The sequence below is a fragment of the Scyliorhinus torazame genome, chromosome 3 (genome assembly GCF_047496885.1).
Source record: "Scyliorhinus torazame isolate Kashiwa2021f chromosome 3, sScyTor2.1, whole genome shotgun sequence".
NCBI lineage: Eukaryota > Metazoa > Chordata > Chondrichthyes > Carcharhiniformes > Scyliorhinidae > Scyliorhinus > Scyliorhinus torazame.
Genome location: NC_092709.1, coordinates 49,183,402 through 49,201,172, shown reverse-complemented (window position 1 = coordinate 49,201,172; position 17,771 = coordinate 49,183,402). Strand labels below are relative to the sequence as shown.

The 17,771-nt window shown below is 43.8% G+C and overlaps 1 protein-coding gene and 1 pseudogene across 1 annotated transcript in view; both read right to left on the bottom strand.

Annotated features, from left to right (window-relative positions):
- Positions 1 to 3,400: 3,400 nt before the first annotated feature.
- Positions 3,401 to 17,771, bottom strand: part of usp38 (ubiquitin specific peptidase 38) — a 49,036-nt gene continuing 34,665 nt past the window's right edge. Inside the window, exons 10-11 of the mRNA XM_072495642.1 lie at positions 8,750 to 10,124; positions 3,401 to 5,034 (exon numbers count right to left, since the gene is read on the bottom strand). Of these exons, the coding sequence (XP_072351743.1) occupies positions 4,870 to 5,034; positions 8,750 to 10,124 (1,540 nt within the window). The 3' untranslated portion in view covers positions 3,401 to 4,869. The remainder of the gene's footprint in view (positions 5,035 to 8,749; positions 10,125 to 17,771) is intronic.
- LOC140409674 (U2 spliceosomal RNA) lies at positions 13,948 to 14,115 on the bottom strand (annotated as a pseudogene).

Sequence of the window (17,771 nt, the reverse complement as noted above, 5' to 3'; positions counted from 1 at the left end):
AGACCCTCAAACTCAATCAGTTGTGTAGATAGTGAATTATTGTATGGTACTACTGTTGATTAGAAGGGGAATCTGAGTGTTACCACTATTACTATTAGCTATCTGTAATTTCAGTGAGTTACCACTAGCTTCCAGTGGAATCAGGATTCCACCCACCTGTTTTCCCTTCTTCCAATCTCTCCACTTTTGAATCATCCCCATCCATGCCCTCAGTTCACCCTCTCCCTTCTCCCAGACAGCTTCTTGGAACTTGCTGCACAACAGCTGCAAACTCTAAACCAGGAGCAAAAATACTCAACTGCAGGGACCGAAACAATGCAAGACAAATGTAATTGTTTAAAAGCCATTGTATCAGCTGTTATATGGTCACATATCATGTGGTCAGAATATCCCACGAACAAAGTCCAGAAATGTCCCCAACCAGAGTTCACAACCATCATTACAGGCGATGGGCAAGTTGAAGCTCAGACCATAAATGATGATAGTTATTCTTACTTTGTGATTTGTCAGATAATTATGTTGAATTTTTTTTAGTTTGAAAATTGATTGTGTATAGATGGGTGGCTCCCCCTGCTGTTTTTGTAAAATGCACACAATCTACGTTTTTTCTTCTAAATCCATTCCAAACATGGTCATTTGAAATGAAACTGGAAGAATTAAAATAATTTTAGATCTTGGGTTTTATTTTGCTATTTTTAACAACTCTTCTCAGCCACAAAGGAACATTGATTAAGGCTGCTATCTTCAGCTCTGTAACATGATCTGGCCCTGTCTCAGCTCGACTTCTGCCAAAACCCTCAATTGTGGCATTACTACCTTTTATTGATCACCCTAATCTTTGTTGCCTGTGTTTAACTCACGCCGAGTGTTGTTCACCCAGCATTCACGTGTTTGCGAACCGACATTGGCTCCCAGGTCTGACAAAATTTTTATCCTTGTTTTTCCAAGTCTGTCCATAATCTCACTACTCTTTGGCCAAGCTTCTGTTCCTCCGATAGCTGGATATTATAGTTTCATACTGCAGCGAAGTGCCTTGCAGTAATGTATTGCAGTAAGAAGTCTTACAACACCAGGTTAAAGTCCAACAGGTTTGTTTCAAATCACTAGCTTTCGGAGCACAGCTCCTTCCTCAGGTGAATGAGACAAATAATAAGCATTTTGTCTAAGATTTAACTTGTTAGGGGCATTCTAAACTGTGTCATGCAACACTGAAGGTCAATTACCATCTTGCTGCAAGGAACAGATGGCCTGGTTTGTTTATTTATTTATTTTTAAATTTAAAGTACCCCATACTTTTTTCCGATAATGGGGCAATTTAGCGTGGCCAATCCACCTACCTACCCTGCACATCTTTGGGTTGTGGGGTCGAAACCCATGCAAACACGGGAGAATGCGCAAACGCCACACATGACAGTGACCCAGAGCCGTGATCGAACCTGGGACCTCGGCGCAATGAGGCAGTAGTGCTAACCACTGCACCATCATGGTGCCCTTATATAAATTAAGTATAAACATCTCATCACATTAGTTAGAATGAACATAGAACATACAATGCAGAAGGATGACATTCGGCCCATCAGGTCTGCACCGACCCACTTAAGCACTCACTTCTACCCTATCCCCGTAACCCAATAACCCCTCCTAACCTTTTTGGACACAAAGGGCAATTTAGCATGGCCAATCCACCTAACCTGCACGTCTTTGGACTGTGGGAGGAAACCGGAGCACCAGGAAGAAAGCCACGCAGTCACGGGGAGGACGTGCAGACTCCGCAGTGACCCAGCGAGGAATCGAACCTGGGACCCTGGCGCTGTGAAGCCACAGTGATATCCACTTGTGCTACCGTGCTGCCCAATATGTTTGATCCTCAGTTTCCTTTTGAATGTGCCCCCCCTCCCCAACAAAGTCATTTCCTGGATTGTATTTCTCTATTTTGCTGGTTCAAAGTGGTAGTTTACCTGCGGAGAATGATTGTCATGTAGCTTTTATCAATAAAGAGGGGGAAAGAACTGCCAAAAGAATAGTACAGGACAGTAGTTTTAATTATTAGCTATTTTCCACCCACAGGAGATGCAAGTTTACTAACGTAAAACCTCTACATCGTTGCTATTGCTTATTGACTTAATGTTAATTAAAATTTGCTTAGTAGTTGAAACCAATGTCACAATGGCGATTAAAATGAATGTGTTGCTGCGGTTTGTGTTTATATTTCAGTGCTTGTCGATCTTTTTAACAAAGGCGTTTTTTAAGGAGGAGGAGAAGATGATTACCTCGTTTATTTGAGAGTGGTGGGGGTGGCTGGGATTCGGAAGGTGTCTCTGCAGAGGGGACGGCAGGTGGGGGGGCTGGGCCTCCCAAATTTATTATATTATTACTGGGTGGCAAATGCTGAAAAAGTGAGGAGCTGGGTCAGATATCCGCAAGTCCGAGATTTTGCCAGTAAGGAAGTTCAGAGCTTCCCGATAGCACTGGTCTCCACATTGCTGGAGATATTGGCATGGGAATGGAGAGGGGGGGTGATGGCGGCGATCTATGAGAAGATTCTGGGGGAGGATAAGGATCATTGGAGGGGATTAAAGTAAAGTGGGAGGAAGAGTTGCAGGAGGATATGACTCTTGGGAGGGGGTGGAGGATGTGTGTGAGTGCTATGGGGGGGAGCCCCACAAACCATGTTCACATGTTTTGGTCCTGTCCGAAACTGGAGGATTATTGGAGGGAGGTCTTTAAGGTCATCCCAGGGGTGGTGCATCTGAGGATCGAACCAGGGCCCTGAGAAGCCATTTTCAGGGTGTCAGATCAGCATGGGTCGGAGGCAGGTGCGCGGGCAGAAGTCTTAGCCTTCGCCTCGCTGATTGCCCGAAGGTGGGTCCTGTTGGGGTGGAGGTCAGCTTCTCCGCCCTGTGCCTCAGCATGGCAGGGGGACCTGCTGGAATTTTTAACGCTAGAGAAGGTGAAGTTCAAGCTGAGGGGAAGTATGGACGGGTTCTACAATTCATGGGCATTATCATGCTCTTTCAAGAATTGGATGCCATCGAACATTAGGGGTGGGGTGGGGGTTGAGTGTATGGTTTATTGGTTACCATGTATGGGATGACCGTGGATTCTCTTTCGCTTTCTTGTTTTGTATTTGGGTTGTAGGCAGGAGGTTTGGGTTTGTATGATAAAGGGGTTGTTGGTTGGGGATTGCTGTTGTATTTGTTATTGTTGGCTATCTTTTGTTGGGTGTATATTTGATGAAAATGTGGAAAATGAGAATAAAAATGTTTTTTTTAAAAACCTATGTCACAATCAAGTGTTACGTTAATTTGGCACTTCCTGAAATTAAACATGACACGACTAGAGCGCGTGATAATTGAGCAAAGACTTATCTACGAAGTGGTCTGAGATGAAGAAGCCAAAATAGAATGTAACAAGCAGTCCTGCTTTAATGATCAAGGCCCTGTGATACAAAATGGCACAACAAAAAAACCTGCACATATTAACATTTGTAAGGTAAAGATTTTACAAAAGAGGTGGAGGGGGTGGGGGGAAGGAAATCAAGCTGATAAAGCTATTTTCAAAAATAAGCCAAAAAAAAAAAAGCCATATAAAATAGAATGAATAGTTTTGCTACATCATCGGTGTTTGATATTAGGTATCGACTGAAGGAAAACTAAAACAAAATGACAATGACCAATCAGTGATCTTCACTAGTCTAAATAAAGTTGGAAATCATTTAGAAAATGGTGTTCAAATTTTTTTTTCTTCAAAATAGTTATATCCTAAAGTATCGCAGTGTATTTCTAAAATAAAAAATCAATAATTTAGTGAAAAGATGTTATTGAATAACAGGCAACTTTTATCCAGTAAGTTGTTTGTTTCCTAATCATATGTCCTATAAATTTAAATATTTATAAATATTCAGTTCTATAATAAGTTCTCAGTTAGCACTGTAGTCCACCCAATGCTGGAACAATTCTCAACACATTCGTAAGTTTGACAGTGCATGGAATTATTCAGTAGTTAAATCACTGCATCAGCCATGAACTTCACACAGGGGGCAAACATTTGGTTTGCCATTTATATATTTAATATACATGTGCAATTAACCTCAGATCTCTTCAAGTGATGGTAGAGTTTCTTAGAAACTTCAAAACGTAAACAAGATTTAAGATGCGAAATTACATCTATGACGAACATATAAGTAATTCTCCTCCCTCTCCCAAGGTTGTGCATTTCCCTCCAAAAGTTTGAAAATATTCAAAGTTTGAAAATATTCCTCTCAAATTTGGTTCTTGCGCCCTCAATGTGCTTCGTCTCTACCCACCTCAAGGCACAATCACACACACAAAAAAAAGAGCCAAATGACTATCAAATCTGTGATAAACACTGCTCCCTGAAATCCCAAGATGTTGTTTACACATTCAAAAATAACAAAGAAATGTGGCAATTTTGAAAAATTACCAACTCCATATTTTGATTAGTTGTGGGTTTTAAAAGTTCACTTAATGTATTTACAGCCTTTTTACAAATACACAATACAATGCTGAATGTCTTATTTACAAAATTCATCCAAACATGCAAGTATAGTTAAGGAGAAGTTCAGCTGCAAGGTTAAGAAACCTACAAACATTAAAAATTATTGCAATCATGAATATTTTCGTCTTTTTCCCTACGTTCAGGATCAACAAGGAAATGGAGATAGCACAAGTCATTTTTTTCTCAAAATGCCAAGTGGGCCCGGAAAACAAACAGAGCAGTTGGGAGGCATCTCTAGATTCACCAAGAGAGTCTGACCATGGAGAGGCTTGATGCACAAGTTACATAATTTCCCCATTTATCGGCAGGAGGAAGGAGCAGAGAAAAACAGTTGGCCTTGTTGAAGGAGTCTCAGAAGACAAGCCGGCTAATAGTGTTAAAGCCACCGCTTCCTCCTCCACCACCGCTTGGGCCGCAACTCCCTGGTGGGTCACTATCATCAAAGCCGCGTGGACGAAATGAACATGTAGCGGAGGATGCTTGCAATGCTCTGGTCCGGGCATTTAGCTCTTGTTCCTGTAGGAAGGAAAATAAAAAGTCAATTTCTAATTTTTGCTCCTGCTCCTGTATTCAAGGAGGAAAGCTCCAGTTAGATAGATCAACATTTGTCCCAACTAGCATTCCAAAACTGTGGTCAGAGGGGCAATCCGTTCCATGCAGTGCTTGCGAACATATTCAAACTTTCAAAGCCCCACAATGTGAGGCCCCAACCTCTTATACGTCCTTGGACTTCGAACAGGAATAGACATCATAAAGCATAGGCTATTAATATGTTCATAATGCAGAGACAGAAAGGTCTGCAGGGCACACTATTGCATTCTTAGTTGGAAATTTCACATCTACCTATTGAATAGGATGTTAATGAAATCTGCTTAGTATAGTTGAAGGACTGCATATATGCTGTGAAATAGGCTTATAATCACTAATAACACCTAGCACCAACTCATCTTTCATTTAAGAGGCTGTGTAGCAGTTCAGTGCAATTAGAATTTTATATTGGGCATTTAAAAAGTTTAGACTAGAGCACCAGTATTTTTAAAGAAGCAGGGAATTCAGTAAAGGTAAAGAGAGAAAATTGGTGTAAAACGAAGAGCGATTGAATGCAGCTGATAGATACCAGCACACAAAATCTACATGAAGAACTATAGGAAATGAAGGTGAAACAATAAACGGTTAAACATACAAGAAAGCTAGTTTAGAGTGGGAGGATAAAATGAACGTTTACAATGAACACTGGTGTCTAAAGCTTGGTGGCCCAGATTTTTTCTGCGATAATAAAATACATTCCTCGTTCACACGGTGCACTGCTGCAGACCTCGCCGAGACTTGGCATTGAATCATCGTACTAGTGCCAATTTGGGGTACATACCTACTAGTCCTGCACACTAAAAGGCTGCAAAAGTTAGGGTTGATATATTTAGGAGTGAGTTTTTAAGCCACGTAATGTGGTGATTACTTCAGAACAGCCTCTCATGCCCTGAAAATTTAATTTTAGAAGTGTACAATATCATACTCTCAAGAAACTTAGTGGTGCATTTTTTTAATTGAAAAAAGCACCTTTATCCTGTCCCTTTTAAATCCCTCCCTTATTCCTATCTTTATTTCCCAATCTTCATTTTGTTTCATCCACAGGATTTAAGTATAATTTATTTCCCCTGTTTTCTTCCTGGTTTGGACTCTACATGACTTGGATAGAATACTTAAATCTGCTTGGTTGAAGAGCCTTGACGTTTTCTCCCCTGTTCACAGGTGCCAGATTTCCTGCAGAGGGTTCTGAATTGAAGGAGAGGGCAGATTAATGGAAATTTCTTCCGAGAAAAAAAGCAGAAAAAAGAAATCGGGGCAGTTGTATGCAAAGTGACTGGCAAAATGCAAGGTAAAAACTGATGTTTCCAGGATGATTGAGGCATGGATTGACTGAACATGTCAAATGCCATCTGACTTTGGAAATTTTATTGTTTTCTGCAGTTACGAGATTACATGCATTTTTATGCAAAATCTATTAAGTTAAAATACCATGGCCGCTTCAGCAGTGCATTAATTTATAATTACTATTTTTTGGGAAAATCCCACCCAAAGTGTCAGGTTCTGACCGAAAACCAGCATGCTTCTCCCAAGAGACGCAGGCAGGTTTTCTCTCCAAACCTTGGTCAAAAAAAGCAGGGGACATGTTTTACTCCCTGATCTCCATGTGGCAGTACCATCATTGCCGGCAAGGAGCTTCAGAGTGTTGCCCCATGCACTCCTCCCTCCCCCATCTGCATCAGAGCTTCACGAGAACGCCCTCCCAATGAGGTACCCTGGAGGCTTCGCCCCAGCACTGCCAGGGGACAGCTCTAGGGCACAGCTCTGCCATGTCTCTTGACCACCCAGGGGCTACAGTACCGGCCATCGAGCGCCCAGGGTGGTCATCCCGACTGCTGAACAGTAGTGATTCCCGCCAGCGTGATGTCATGCGGTGGTAGTGGGGGCGAGAAACACATGCCATCACTGGAAGGTACGCCGTTATGCTATTTAGGCATATTTAAATGAATTCAAGTGGATGGTAATCAGGTTATGCCCTTTTTATTTTGTCGCTGGGGGGGGGGGGGGGGGGGGGGGGGGAATCTCATTCGGCGATCTCCCTGGCACAAATCCCGTTATGGTCCTCTCGTGAGAGTTAGCGGTCATAACGGAATTCGCAACTGCGGCAAACGGGCCTGGAAAATCCACGCCCCCCCCCCACCCCGTTATCTTATTTTATAAGGTTACATAGACAATTTATGTATTTAAAAAAAAAAAATTATTTTGTTTTAAATATAAATTTAGTGTACCCAATTAATTTTTTCCAATTCAAGCAATTTAGCGTGGCCAATCCACCTAACTTGCACATCTTTGGGTTGTGGGGGCGAAACCCACGCAGACATACATGAACAATTTATGTCAGGCTGTGCACTGTTAGTGGCTGAGATACCAGATCAGTAACCTATTCAGATTCTTTCACAATGCCACCCGAGGTGGCCTTTGGTGGTCCACAAAAGGCCCGTGCTAGTTTCCTTTCCCCTCTCTGAGAGACGGCATTTGCCGTCTCCCTGAATCACTGGGTCTCAAATAAACTCAGAGGTAAGAGGAACAAGAAAACTAGCCATTCCACAACATTGCAGGCTGACAGTCAATGTTGCACCACTTGCCCTCAGTCCACATTTGTACAAATTTAACCTCTTGCCAAATGTTTCCTTCTCCCTTCTAAATGCTGCTGTGGCTCCTTGCGAAGAACAGTTCCATCAATGCCAATCACTCTATAGTATGTTGCCCAAGTAGCTTTTATTCATTTGCGAGCCTTGGGAGTGGGTGTTAGTGGACTTTTGACTGCGGAAAATGGCATAATTTTGCTCTCATCTAGTGTCCTCTGTGGAGGTCTTGTGGCACAGTGGTAGCGTCCCTTCCTCTGGGCCAGAAGCTCGGGGTCCAAGTCCAACGCCAGGACTGGTTGGCAATGGAAGGAGCGTTCGTAATGTGGTTCAACGGGCTGATAATCAGCGTGGGAATCCTTCGGTCATTTCCCAAAGGGTTAAAAAAAAAGTGTGTGTGTGTGAGAAAGGATGCTAAAACAGTGGTCGCTGGGTTGCAATGAGGAAGTTGATGATTTCCCCCTTCTCACCCAGTTGGAGCCAATTGTACTGTTCCTACAAACACAGCAGACCAAGACCAAGTTTCTGGCTTTCCTTGTCTGTGTGCTCAAGTACTCACTCAGTAAATGTGCTGGGTTACTGGGGAAAGGGTCTGAGGAAAGGAGGCGTTGCATAATAGATCCAACTATATTTCATGGGTTCATGGTGGAACTTTGAAATTTGCAGATTTTTCTGGGCTCTAATGCAGCCTTGATCCACTGGGGTGAGGGGGTTGTGGGCGAATAACTTTAGGCTGTTGAAAGGGTTGTGGGCGAATAAATTTAGGCTGTTCAGACGCCACCTCTCAATGGTCGCAGGCCCATGGCACAAAAGTGCTTTTGCTTTGGCTCTTACTCATTCATTGACGTACAAGACTGTGGCTAAGTATACAGGCCCACTAGAGGAAGGGCTTAGGTAAGGGAAGGTGCTCTTCTAATGATATCAGAATAGATGACATTTTATTCGACTTCTAGTTGTGCGTGCTACCCAACGCTGGTTGCATAAAATTTGATCATATTCTTTTCCCACCGTTGAAAGTCCACACTTTGAAGTGCACAAAAAATGCACCAAAAAAAAAATACCTGTAGGTAAAGTTTGTTGTCTTTAGTAATCGCATCCAGTAGTTCCTTCTGTAGTGGTGGCTCTCCATTTACCCACAGTCCGTTTATTGTACTCGGGTAGACTCCACAATTAACACTCTGCTTTCTGTAAAACAAGACATATGCTGTGTCCTTAGGAAACTTGTTGGTGATGTTTTGAACGGATTGAAAGGATGTGAAAGTTACTCTGCTGTCATTGAACAGAAACCACTCCTTGGATGTCTCTTTGCAGTTAGGGTCATGCCAAATGACCGAAGTGTTGGAATCATCATTATCTGTTGCACAACCCTGAGAGGACAGATCTGCAAGGTTAGTCTTATAGCACAATTGACCGACAGATCCTGAACTGGTGTTTCTGGCATAGCAGTAATAGTGTCCACTCTCGGATGACATTCCAGAATGCACCACGATAGACGAGAGGAGGTAAGATACTGGCTGTGAATCACTCGAGTCGACCGAACCAGAGGATTTCAGTTTTTTAGGCAGGTTTTCAGGCGAGTCAGAGAGCAAGGGTTGGCTGAGCGCTGGTGATTTTGAAGCCGTTTTTTCAACTGGCAACTGTAAAACAAGAGGGAGTGCCACGTCATCCAGAATTTTTCGCCGTATGTGACTCTTGGAATCATATGAAAATCTCAGGAGAGTGAGAATGAGGTATTCAGGTTCATCGACCACTTGCATAACCTTCTGCGCATTTTGCAACGAGGCACATTTTTCACAGTAATACTTGTTCTCTCCATTGAGAATCTCCGGGGCCAAAAAATAATTTATTAGATGAGGGACAGACTTTGTTTTGTCATTCTGCTCAATGGATTTATTGCTGTGAATTGAGACCAGCTTATCAGATGGCACTGGCAGGCTACAGGAATCAATAGAAGCAATGGGTTGCAACGGAAACTTCTGAAGCATATCACCCACCATCATCTCTGATCCGTGTCCAATTTCCTCCACCTGGAGGCCATGAATTACAGGAGACTCGCTGTGAAGAGCATCGGAGACGAATGCGGTGTGACAATGCGACATCGTGCTTTCATAATTTGCTGGGGTAAGCAGCTGCGTGGGTCCAGCTTCTACAGCATCCTCAAGGCATGGTGGAAAGGCGAGAGAGAGGTCAGTGAAAGCCTCCTGTTTCTGAGAGGTGCTCTTGCAGTTTAGACAGCGGATTGTGGTTTGCAGTTTGCCCCCAAACATTTTCTCTATCAATGTTTTCCCATCATCATCCTGTCTTGGCAGATTTGCATCCGAGAGAGGTGACGTTTCCCCAGGATGCTCCCGAGAGCTGCTGCCACGTGCCGAGCTGCTGCTGTTGCAGGGGGAATCCTCATGAAGAATCCGACAAGTTTTTTCTTCTTCGTGCAACCTGGAAGGAGAAGAACAGGAAACAAAGGGAGGTTTACTGGGAACAACAGTGAAATTTAAAAGACACAAGATAATTTTCTACTAAACATATTTTGGATTTGTCCATACGTCGACCGTAGTTATGATCCTTAGTTTATACACACACACAGACTCACTGTAAAGGCCACTACTTTGTTTTAAAACTGTACAAGTTTCTCCCAAAGTGTAATTGCTTCCAGTTTTTTCCTGCCTGTATTTTAGATTAACATATTCCTCCCAGATGGAAGGCCTGAATCAAACTGTACTAATGAAGGCTGGGGGGCAAGAATAAAACTATTATGCGAGGATCCCGAAAGAAGGGTCAAAGTGTAACATTGAACAAAAAACCCTCACATCTGCTACTCTCCATACTTGTAGGGATCAACTGGGGTTATTTTGCTGGGTGTGTGGGAAACTAAAAAAAAAAAATATTTACAAATTGGTATAATAGGTTTTCTTTAACTTTGTTACCATAGCAAAGTTTACTCTAGATTTTTTTTTTAAAAAAATGCTCCCTGGAAGCTCTTCCCCTCTGATCCAGGTTTGCAGCACACTAATAGGTAGACTCAAAAACCTTCAACTCTTCAGTGGGAAGTGGGCCACAACGTCAGAGCTCCCCAGCGTCAGATTGGTGGTGGTGGTGGGGCGGATACCAAAAAGAGAAGACCCACTGGAGGATCCCTCTCTGAACTTCACAGGCAAGCTTTTGCACAGCAATTGCCCAGAAGTGTCGACTTTCTTTGGACAATTGCCTTGCACTGTGAACCATCTGAAAATGTAATTTAAATTGTGAACTTTGGGCGGTTCCGCCAGGCTTAGGCCAATAGTTACTCAGGGAAATTTACAAGAATTAAAACCTCTTCTAACTTCTGTGTAACTATTGCAAAGACCCAGACCGGTGCCCCCCTCTCACTGGGCAGTACGGTAGCACAGTTGCTTCACAGTTCCAGGGCCCCAGGTTCGATTCCGGCTTGGGTCACGTTCTCCCAGTGTCCGTGTGGGTTTCCTCCGGGTGCTCCGGTTTCCTCCCACAGTCCAAAGATGTGCAGGTTAGGTGGATTGGCCAAGCTAAATTGCCCCTCGTGTCCAAAAAAGGCTGGGTGGTGTTACTAGGATAGGGTGGAGGTTTGGGCTTGGGTACGGTGCTCTTTCCAAGGGCTGGTGCAGACTTGATGCGCCGAATGGCCTCCTTCTGCATTGTAAATTCTATGAGATTCTATGCTCCCCTCCCACAGGGTATTCCGTATTCCCCGATCACCCATGGGATTTCTCCCACCCAAAAAAAAAAAAATCACTACACTTCCTTTTCTGTAGATTTAAATGAAGAATTGTAAGGTATATACAGTTCAGCTTCATGGAAAATTAGCCCATGCCCACTCTTTTTGAAAAAGAAGTAAACAATTAATCTCTCTCCCTTGTTCTTTCTTCACAGACCTGTATTTTCTTTGTTCCTTTTCTGGTGCATATCCAATGCTCCTTTGAAAGTTATTGTTGAGTCCGTTTCCACCACCCTTTATGGTAGTGCATTCCAGATCGTACCAACCCACTACATAAAACAAATTCTCCACATCCCTCACCTAAGATCTATTGCTAGTTATCTTCAAATCGGCATCCTTTAGTTATCAACTCTCCTTATTTACTCCGTCAAAACCCTCCATAATTTTAAATACCTCAAATAAATCTCCCCTTTACCTTCTCTGATAGCAAACTCAGCTCTTCTAGTCTCTCCCTGTCACTCTGGTTCCTCATTGTTGGTACCATCCTGCCTCCCATCCATTGACTCTACACCGCCTGCTGGCTGGAGAAAGCGGGCAGCATAATCAAAGACCCCTCCCACCCTGCTTACTCACTCTTCCATCAGGCAGGAGATACAAGTCTGAGAACACGCACAAACAGATTCAAAAACAGCTTCTTCCCCGCTGTTACCAGACTCCTAAACGACCCTCTTATGGACTGACCTGATTAATACTACACTTCTGTATGCTTCACCCGATGCCAGTGTCTATGTATTTACATTGTGTACCTTGTGTTGCCCTATTATGTATTTTATTTTATTATATTTTCATGTACAAAATGATGTGTTGAGCTGCTTGCAGAAAAATACTTTTCACTGTACCTTGGTACACGTGACAAGAAACAAATCCAATCCAATCCATTGCCTCTTCCCCTTCTCCAATCCAAGGAGTTGACGTCTTTACTAAAGTGGTGTTTGAACATAATACCCAATCTTAGGCCTAATAAGACCACAAGAAAATAGGAGGAGCAGGCCATTCAGCCTGCTCCACCGTTCAATAAGATCATTGCCCATCTGATTGTGGCCCAAACTCCACTCTCCTGCTTACCCTACAACTCCTTCGTTGATCAAATAACTCGGGCTTGAATATATTCACTGGTCCAGCCTCCCGCTGCTCTCTGGGGAAAAGAATTCCAAAGGCAAACAACCCCGAGAGAGGGGAATTTCTCCCAATCGGCGTCTTAAATGGGACATCCCTTATTTTTAATTTGCGCCCCCTAATTCTAGATTCTCTACAACCTCAGCGTCTCTCTTGTCAAGCCCTTAATCAACGATACATAAAAGGGTTCAGCATCGTTTCCTTGCTTTTGTACTCAAGGGCCCAGGGTTTGCAGTGAGTGGGGCAGCACTAATTGCTGACCTCAAAGTAAGACTCGTTGATTGCTTGGTAAAAATTTCATCTCTATCGCTGTGTACTGGTACAGAAATGCACTGCGCTGTTCGTTACACAGGGCAGAAGCTAGAGGGATGACATCAGGCCGTCCAAGCCGCCAGTCACATGAAGTGACACTTTTCACAGATACACAAACAGGAAACAAAAATGAAATCACTTCCAAAAATTGCTATGTAGGAGAAAATTAAAGATTGGAACATACACACGGGATGAAAGTAGAAGCTAAAACATTTTGAAGAGCTAAAAAAAATTAATTAGTTTTTGAAAAAAAGCAATTATTTAACAGTATAACACAATTAAATAAATATTTTGCCTGTTGTTTGTCATATTTTGTGAATCACATTGCTGTACTTGAATGAGGTGTAATGTTTTATGTGGTTCTAACAGCAACGTGAGGCAGTTGAAATTCTTGCTGATTTCAATGATTTGCAACTCCTACTGTGCGTGGGTTGTGCTGGAGCCTTTCGTGATAGCCCCCAACTTCACGATTTCCACCCGAATCTGCGCATCCTGGAAATGCTGACTCTACGGTCAATGATGACAGCAAATGTTGAAACTTCATTGGCAATCCTCCTACAAAGTCCAGCTCAAGACCCTCAATTTAGAAACCAGAGATCCTGTATACTTTTCATACAGCTTTATCAACTTGTCTTGGCTACCTTCAGAGATTTGTAGAGGTAACCGGTCTGCTTTCTCTATTCTTGCACCTGCTTTAAAATCGCACCACCAGCGACATGGTGGTGCAGTGGTCAGCACTACTTTCTCACGGTGCTGAGGACCCAGGTTCGATCTCGTCCCCGGGTCACTGTCCGTATGGAGTTTGCACATTCTCCCCGTGTCTGTGTGGGTCTCACCCCACAACCCAAAGATGTGCTGGATTGGCCGCCCTAAATTGCCCCTTAACTGGAATATTAAAAAAAAAATTAAATCGCACAATTCGGTTATTGCCAACTCAATTCGATCCCACCATACCGCACAGCCCCCCACCCCCCCGCCCTGCCCCACTACACCCTGACCAGACTAAACCCCAACCCACCTGCCCACCTGAGGTCACCCAATTACCCACCTGCCCTGACAGTGATAAGAACAGATTTTAAAACATTTTTAAAAATCCAATCTTAAAGTTACAAAGCCAATGCTCAGAGCGGACAGGGCAAACCCTTGTTCCATCTCATTGCTTGCTCCAAAAACCAATTCAAATTCAAATTGAAGCCAATTCATGGTCTCCGCAAGAGAGCCATACAACAGATACTATACTGGATCTTAGCCAAAAGGCCGAGAAGCGACCCACCCGCCCTGACCACCCAGCCAACTCAACCAGACGATCTCCCCTCCCCGATTATCCGCCCAACCAGAATGCCTACTCATCCACCACTCACTCACCCACTCAGTAACTTGCATTCATTAAAAACCTGAGACCTTTAAAAACTTTATTGAATACAACAGCTAGTGCCGTTAAAAAAAAGGGAGGGGGGGGGGGGGGGGGGAAAGAGACATTCTCTCCCCCTTTTGTCTCTCCTGTGCTCAAAGGACCTAGTCTGGAGAGGTTATCCATTTCTGTGTCAGCCGGAATCAATGGTCCCGGCTGAAAATGGGCAGTTCGAATGGGAAGTAAAGAACTTTGTTGGGCAGTGTTAATTTGCCCAGTGTTAATTTGCCCTTTCATGCCTTTGCCAAGAATTGACAACTTCTCTCGGACGATACAAACAAACTCAATTATTCATTAAAATCATTCAAACAAAACAAAAGGCTCAATGACTGTAACCAGAGCCAGAAGGCCATGGGCTCAAGCCCCATTACAGGGCCTTAGCAGCTCGGCTGAAAGGAGCTTTGCAGTCTCAGGTGGTGCTGTCCTTTGGGTGAGATACAAGATCCCATGCTTGCCTTCTTGGATGGACATACAAGATGCCATGGCACCATTTGAACAAGAGCAGGGGACATCTCATTATGCCCTGGTCCCCAGCCAACACTACCTGATACAAGTTATCAGGTAATTTATCTCAGTAATATTTGTGATATCGTAAACATTAGCTGCCTCATTACAACAGTGATCACACTGCAAAAGTAATTGTGGGCTGCAAAACATTTTGGGATGCAATTGCGTTGTAAAATGTGCTGTTTAAATTCGAGTCTTTTTTTTTCTAGCTAAACTAAGGAAATTAAATCTGTTTAAGGAAATCAAATCAAAATACCTGATCTATTCCAATAAGTCAAAAAGTTACCTATTCTGTTTTAAGGATGTTGTGAGATTTATCAGCGTTATGTACTGATGTTGACTCTTGACAGACCTTCAACTGCTTCATTTCCGCCATCATAAAGTCAAGACCAGAGCTATTCAGCAATGATTTCAGTGTTCAGCATTCACAGCTCTTCCAATAACGAAGCAACTTATGTCAGCAGAATTTGACATTGCCCAGACACAAGACGATGATGGTTGGAGGTCTATCATCCCAGTCCTAGAACCTCACTGCAAGTATCCTCATGACAGTGTCCTAGGCCCAAAAAACTTTAGCTGCTTCCTCAATGACTTTCCCTCTATCATAAGGTCAGAATTGGGGATGTTTGTTGATGATTGAACAATGCCCAATGTAATTCGCAACTCCTCAGAACCTGAAGCAATCTATGTCCAGATGCAGAAAGACCTGGACAACATTTAGGCATGGGCTGAAAAATGACAAGTAACATCATGTGCCACACACAAGTGCCAGACAATAATAATAATCTTTATTATTGTCACAAGGAGGCTTACATTAACACTGCAATGAAGTTGTGAAAATCTCCTAGACTCCACAATATGGTGACTGTTCGGGTACGCTGAGGGAGAATTCAGAATGTACAATTCACCTAACAAGCACGTCTTTCGGGGCTTGTGGGAGGAAACCGGAGCACCCGGGGAAAACATGCAGACTGTGATCCAAACTGGGAATCGAACCTGGGACCCGGACGCTGTGAAGCAATGACCATTTCCAACAGGAGATAATCTAGCCATCTCGCCATGTCATTCATCTAGGCATCTCCCCATGCCGTTCAATGGCATTACCATTCTGAATCCTCCCTATCAACATTCATTGACCAGAAACTGAACAAGCCATTTTAATACTGTGGCACCATGGGTGGCAAGGCAGCACAGTGATTAGCACTGCTGCCTCACAGCGAGAGGGATCCGGGTTCAATTCTGGCCTTGGGTGACTATGTGGAGTTCGCACATTCTCCCAATCTGTGCATGGGTTTCCTCTGGGTGTGCCGGTTTCCTCCCACAGTCCAAAGACATGCAGGTTAGGTGGATTGGCCATTCTCAATTGCCCCTTAGTGTCCAGGGATGTGACAGTTAGGATAAAGGGGTTATTGAGAAGTGGATTTGGGTGGAGCGCTCTTTCAGAGGGTCGGTGCAGACTCGATGGACCGAATGGCCTCCTCCTACACGGTAGCGATTCTCAGAGCAGGTCAGAAGCTGTGAGTTCTGTGGCAAGTGTCATGAACACTTTAATTACAGAGAATGGTTCAAGGACTCGGAACATTCTGGAACAATTTGTACTTTAAAAGACACTGTTTCAGAAAGGGTTAATGCCAAGATTCTGATCTCTATTCCTGGAAGAGACATATTTTTTTTTTTTTTTTTTTTAATAAATGTTTTATTGAAATTTTTTTCCCAAACAACAATTTTTCCCCTCTTACAAAGCAAACGCAACAATAACAATACAGAAATTTTAAACAATACACAAGTAACAAAACCCCTTTATCTTTGACCTAAACTAAACCCCCCCCCCCCCACCCCTCCCCCTGGGTTGCTGCTGCTGGTCATCTGTCTTCCCTCTAACGTTCCCCATGGTAGTCGAGAAATGGCTGCCACCGCCTGGTGAACCCTTGAGCCGATCCTCTCAGGGCAAACTTTATCTGCTCCAGTTTAATGAACCCCGCCATATCATTTACCCAGGCCTCCAGTCCGGGGGGTTTCGCCTCCTTCCACACGAGTAGGATCCTGCGCCGGGCTACTAGGGACGCAAAGGCCACAACGTCGGCCTCTTTCGCCTCCTGCACTCCCGGCTCTTCCGCAACTCCAAATAGAGCTAACCCCCAGCCTGGTTTGACCCGGGCCTTCACCACCCGCGAAATCACTCCAGTCACTCCCTTCCAATACCCTTCCAGTGCCAGGCATGCCCAAAACATATGTGCGTGGTTTGCCGGGCTCCCGCCACACCTCCCACATTTGTCCTCCACTCCAAAGAACCTGCTCAATCTTGCTCCCGTTATGTGTGCTCTATGTAGCACCTTAAATTGAATCAGGCTAAGCCTGGCGCATGAGGAAGAGGAATTTACCCTGCTTAGGGCATCAGCCCACATACCCTCCTCTATCTCCTCCCCTAGTTCTTCTTCCCACTTTCCTTTTAGTTCGCCCACCGACTCCTCCCCCTCTTCCCTCATCTCTCGGTAAATCTCTGACACCTTGCCCTCTCCGACCCACACCCCTGAAAGCACCCTGTCCTGTATCCCCTGTGTCGGGAGCAACGGAAATTCCCTCACCTGTTGTCTAGTATATGCCCTCACCTGCATATATCTCAAGAAATTTCCCCGGGGCAACTTATACTTTTCCTCCAATGCTCCCAAGCTCGCAAAAGTCCCATCTATAAATAAATCTCCCACCCTCCTAATTCCCAACTGGAACCAGCTCTGAAATCCTCCATCCATTCTTCCTGGGGCGAACCTATGGTTGTTCCTGATTGGGGACCGAGACATATTTTTCGAAGAAAAGGTGATGAAACAGTTTCATATGAATTAGTATACTTTCATATTTTATACTGGGTGTTAAGCTTTGCTATTTGACAAGACTGGTTTTATAATAAACAAACAAGTTTATTGTTTGTTTATTATACACGTCCACGTGTAGTGTCTCCCACTCGCCCTCCTCCTCTAACCTAATAATAAGACCCATTGGTGTGAGGTAA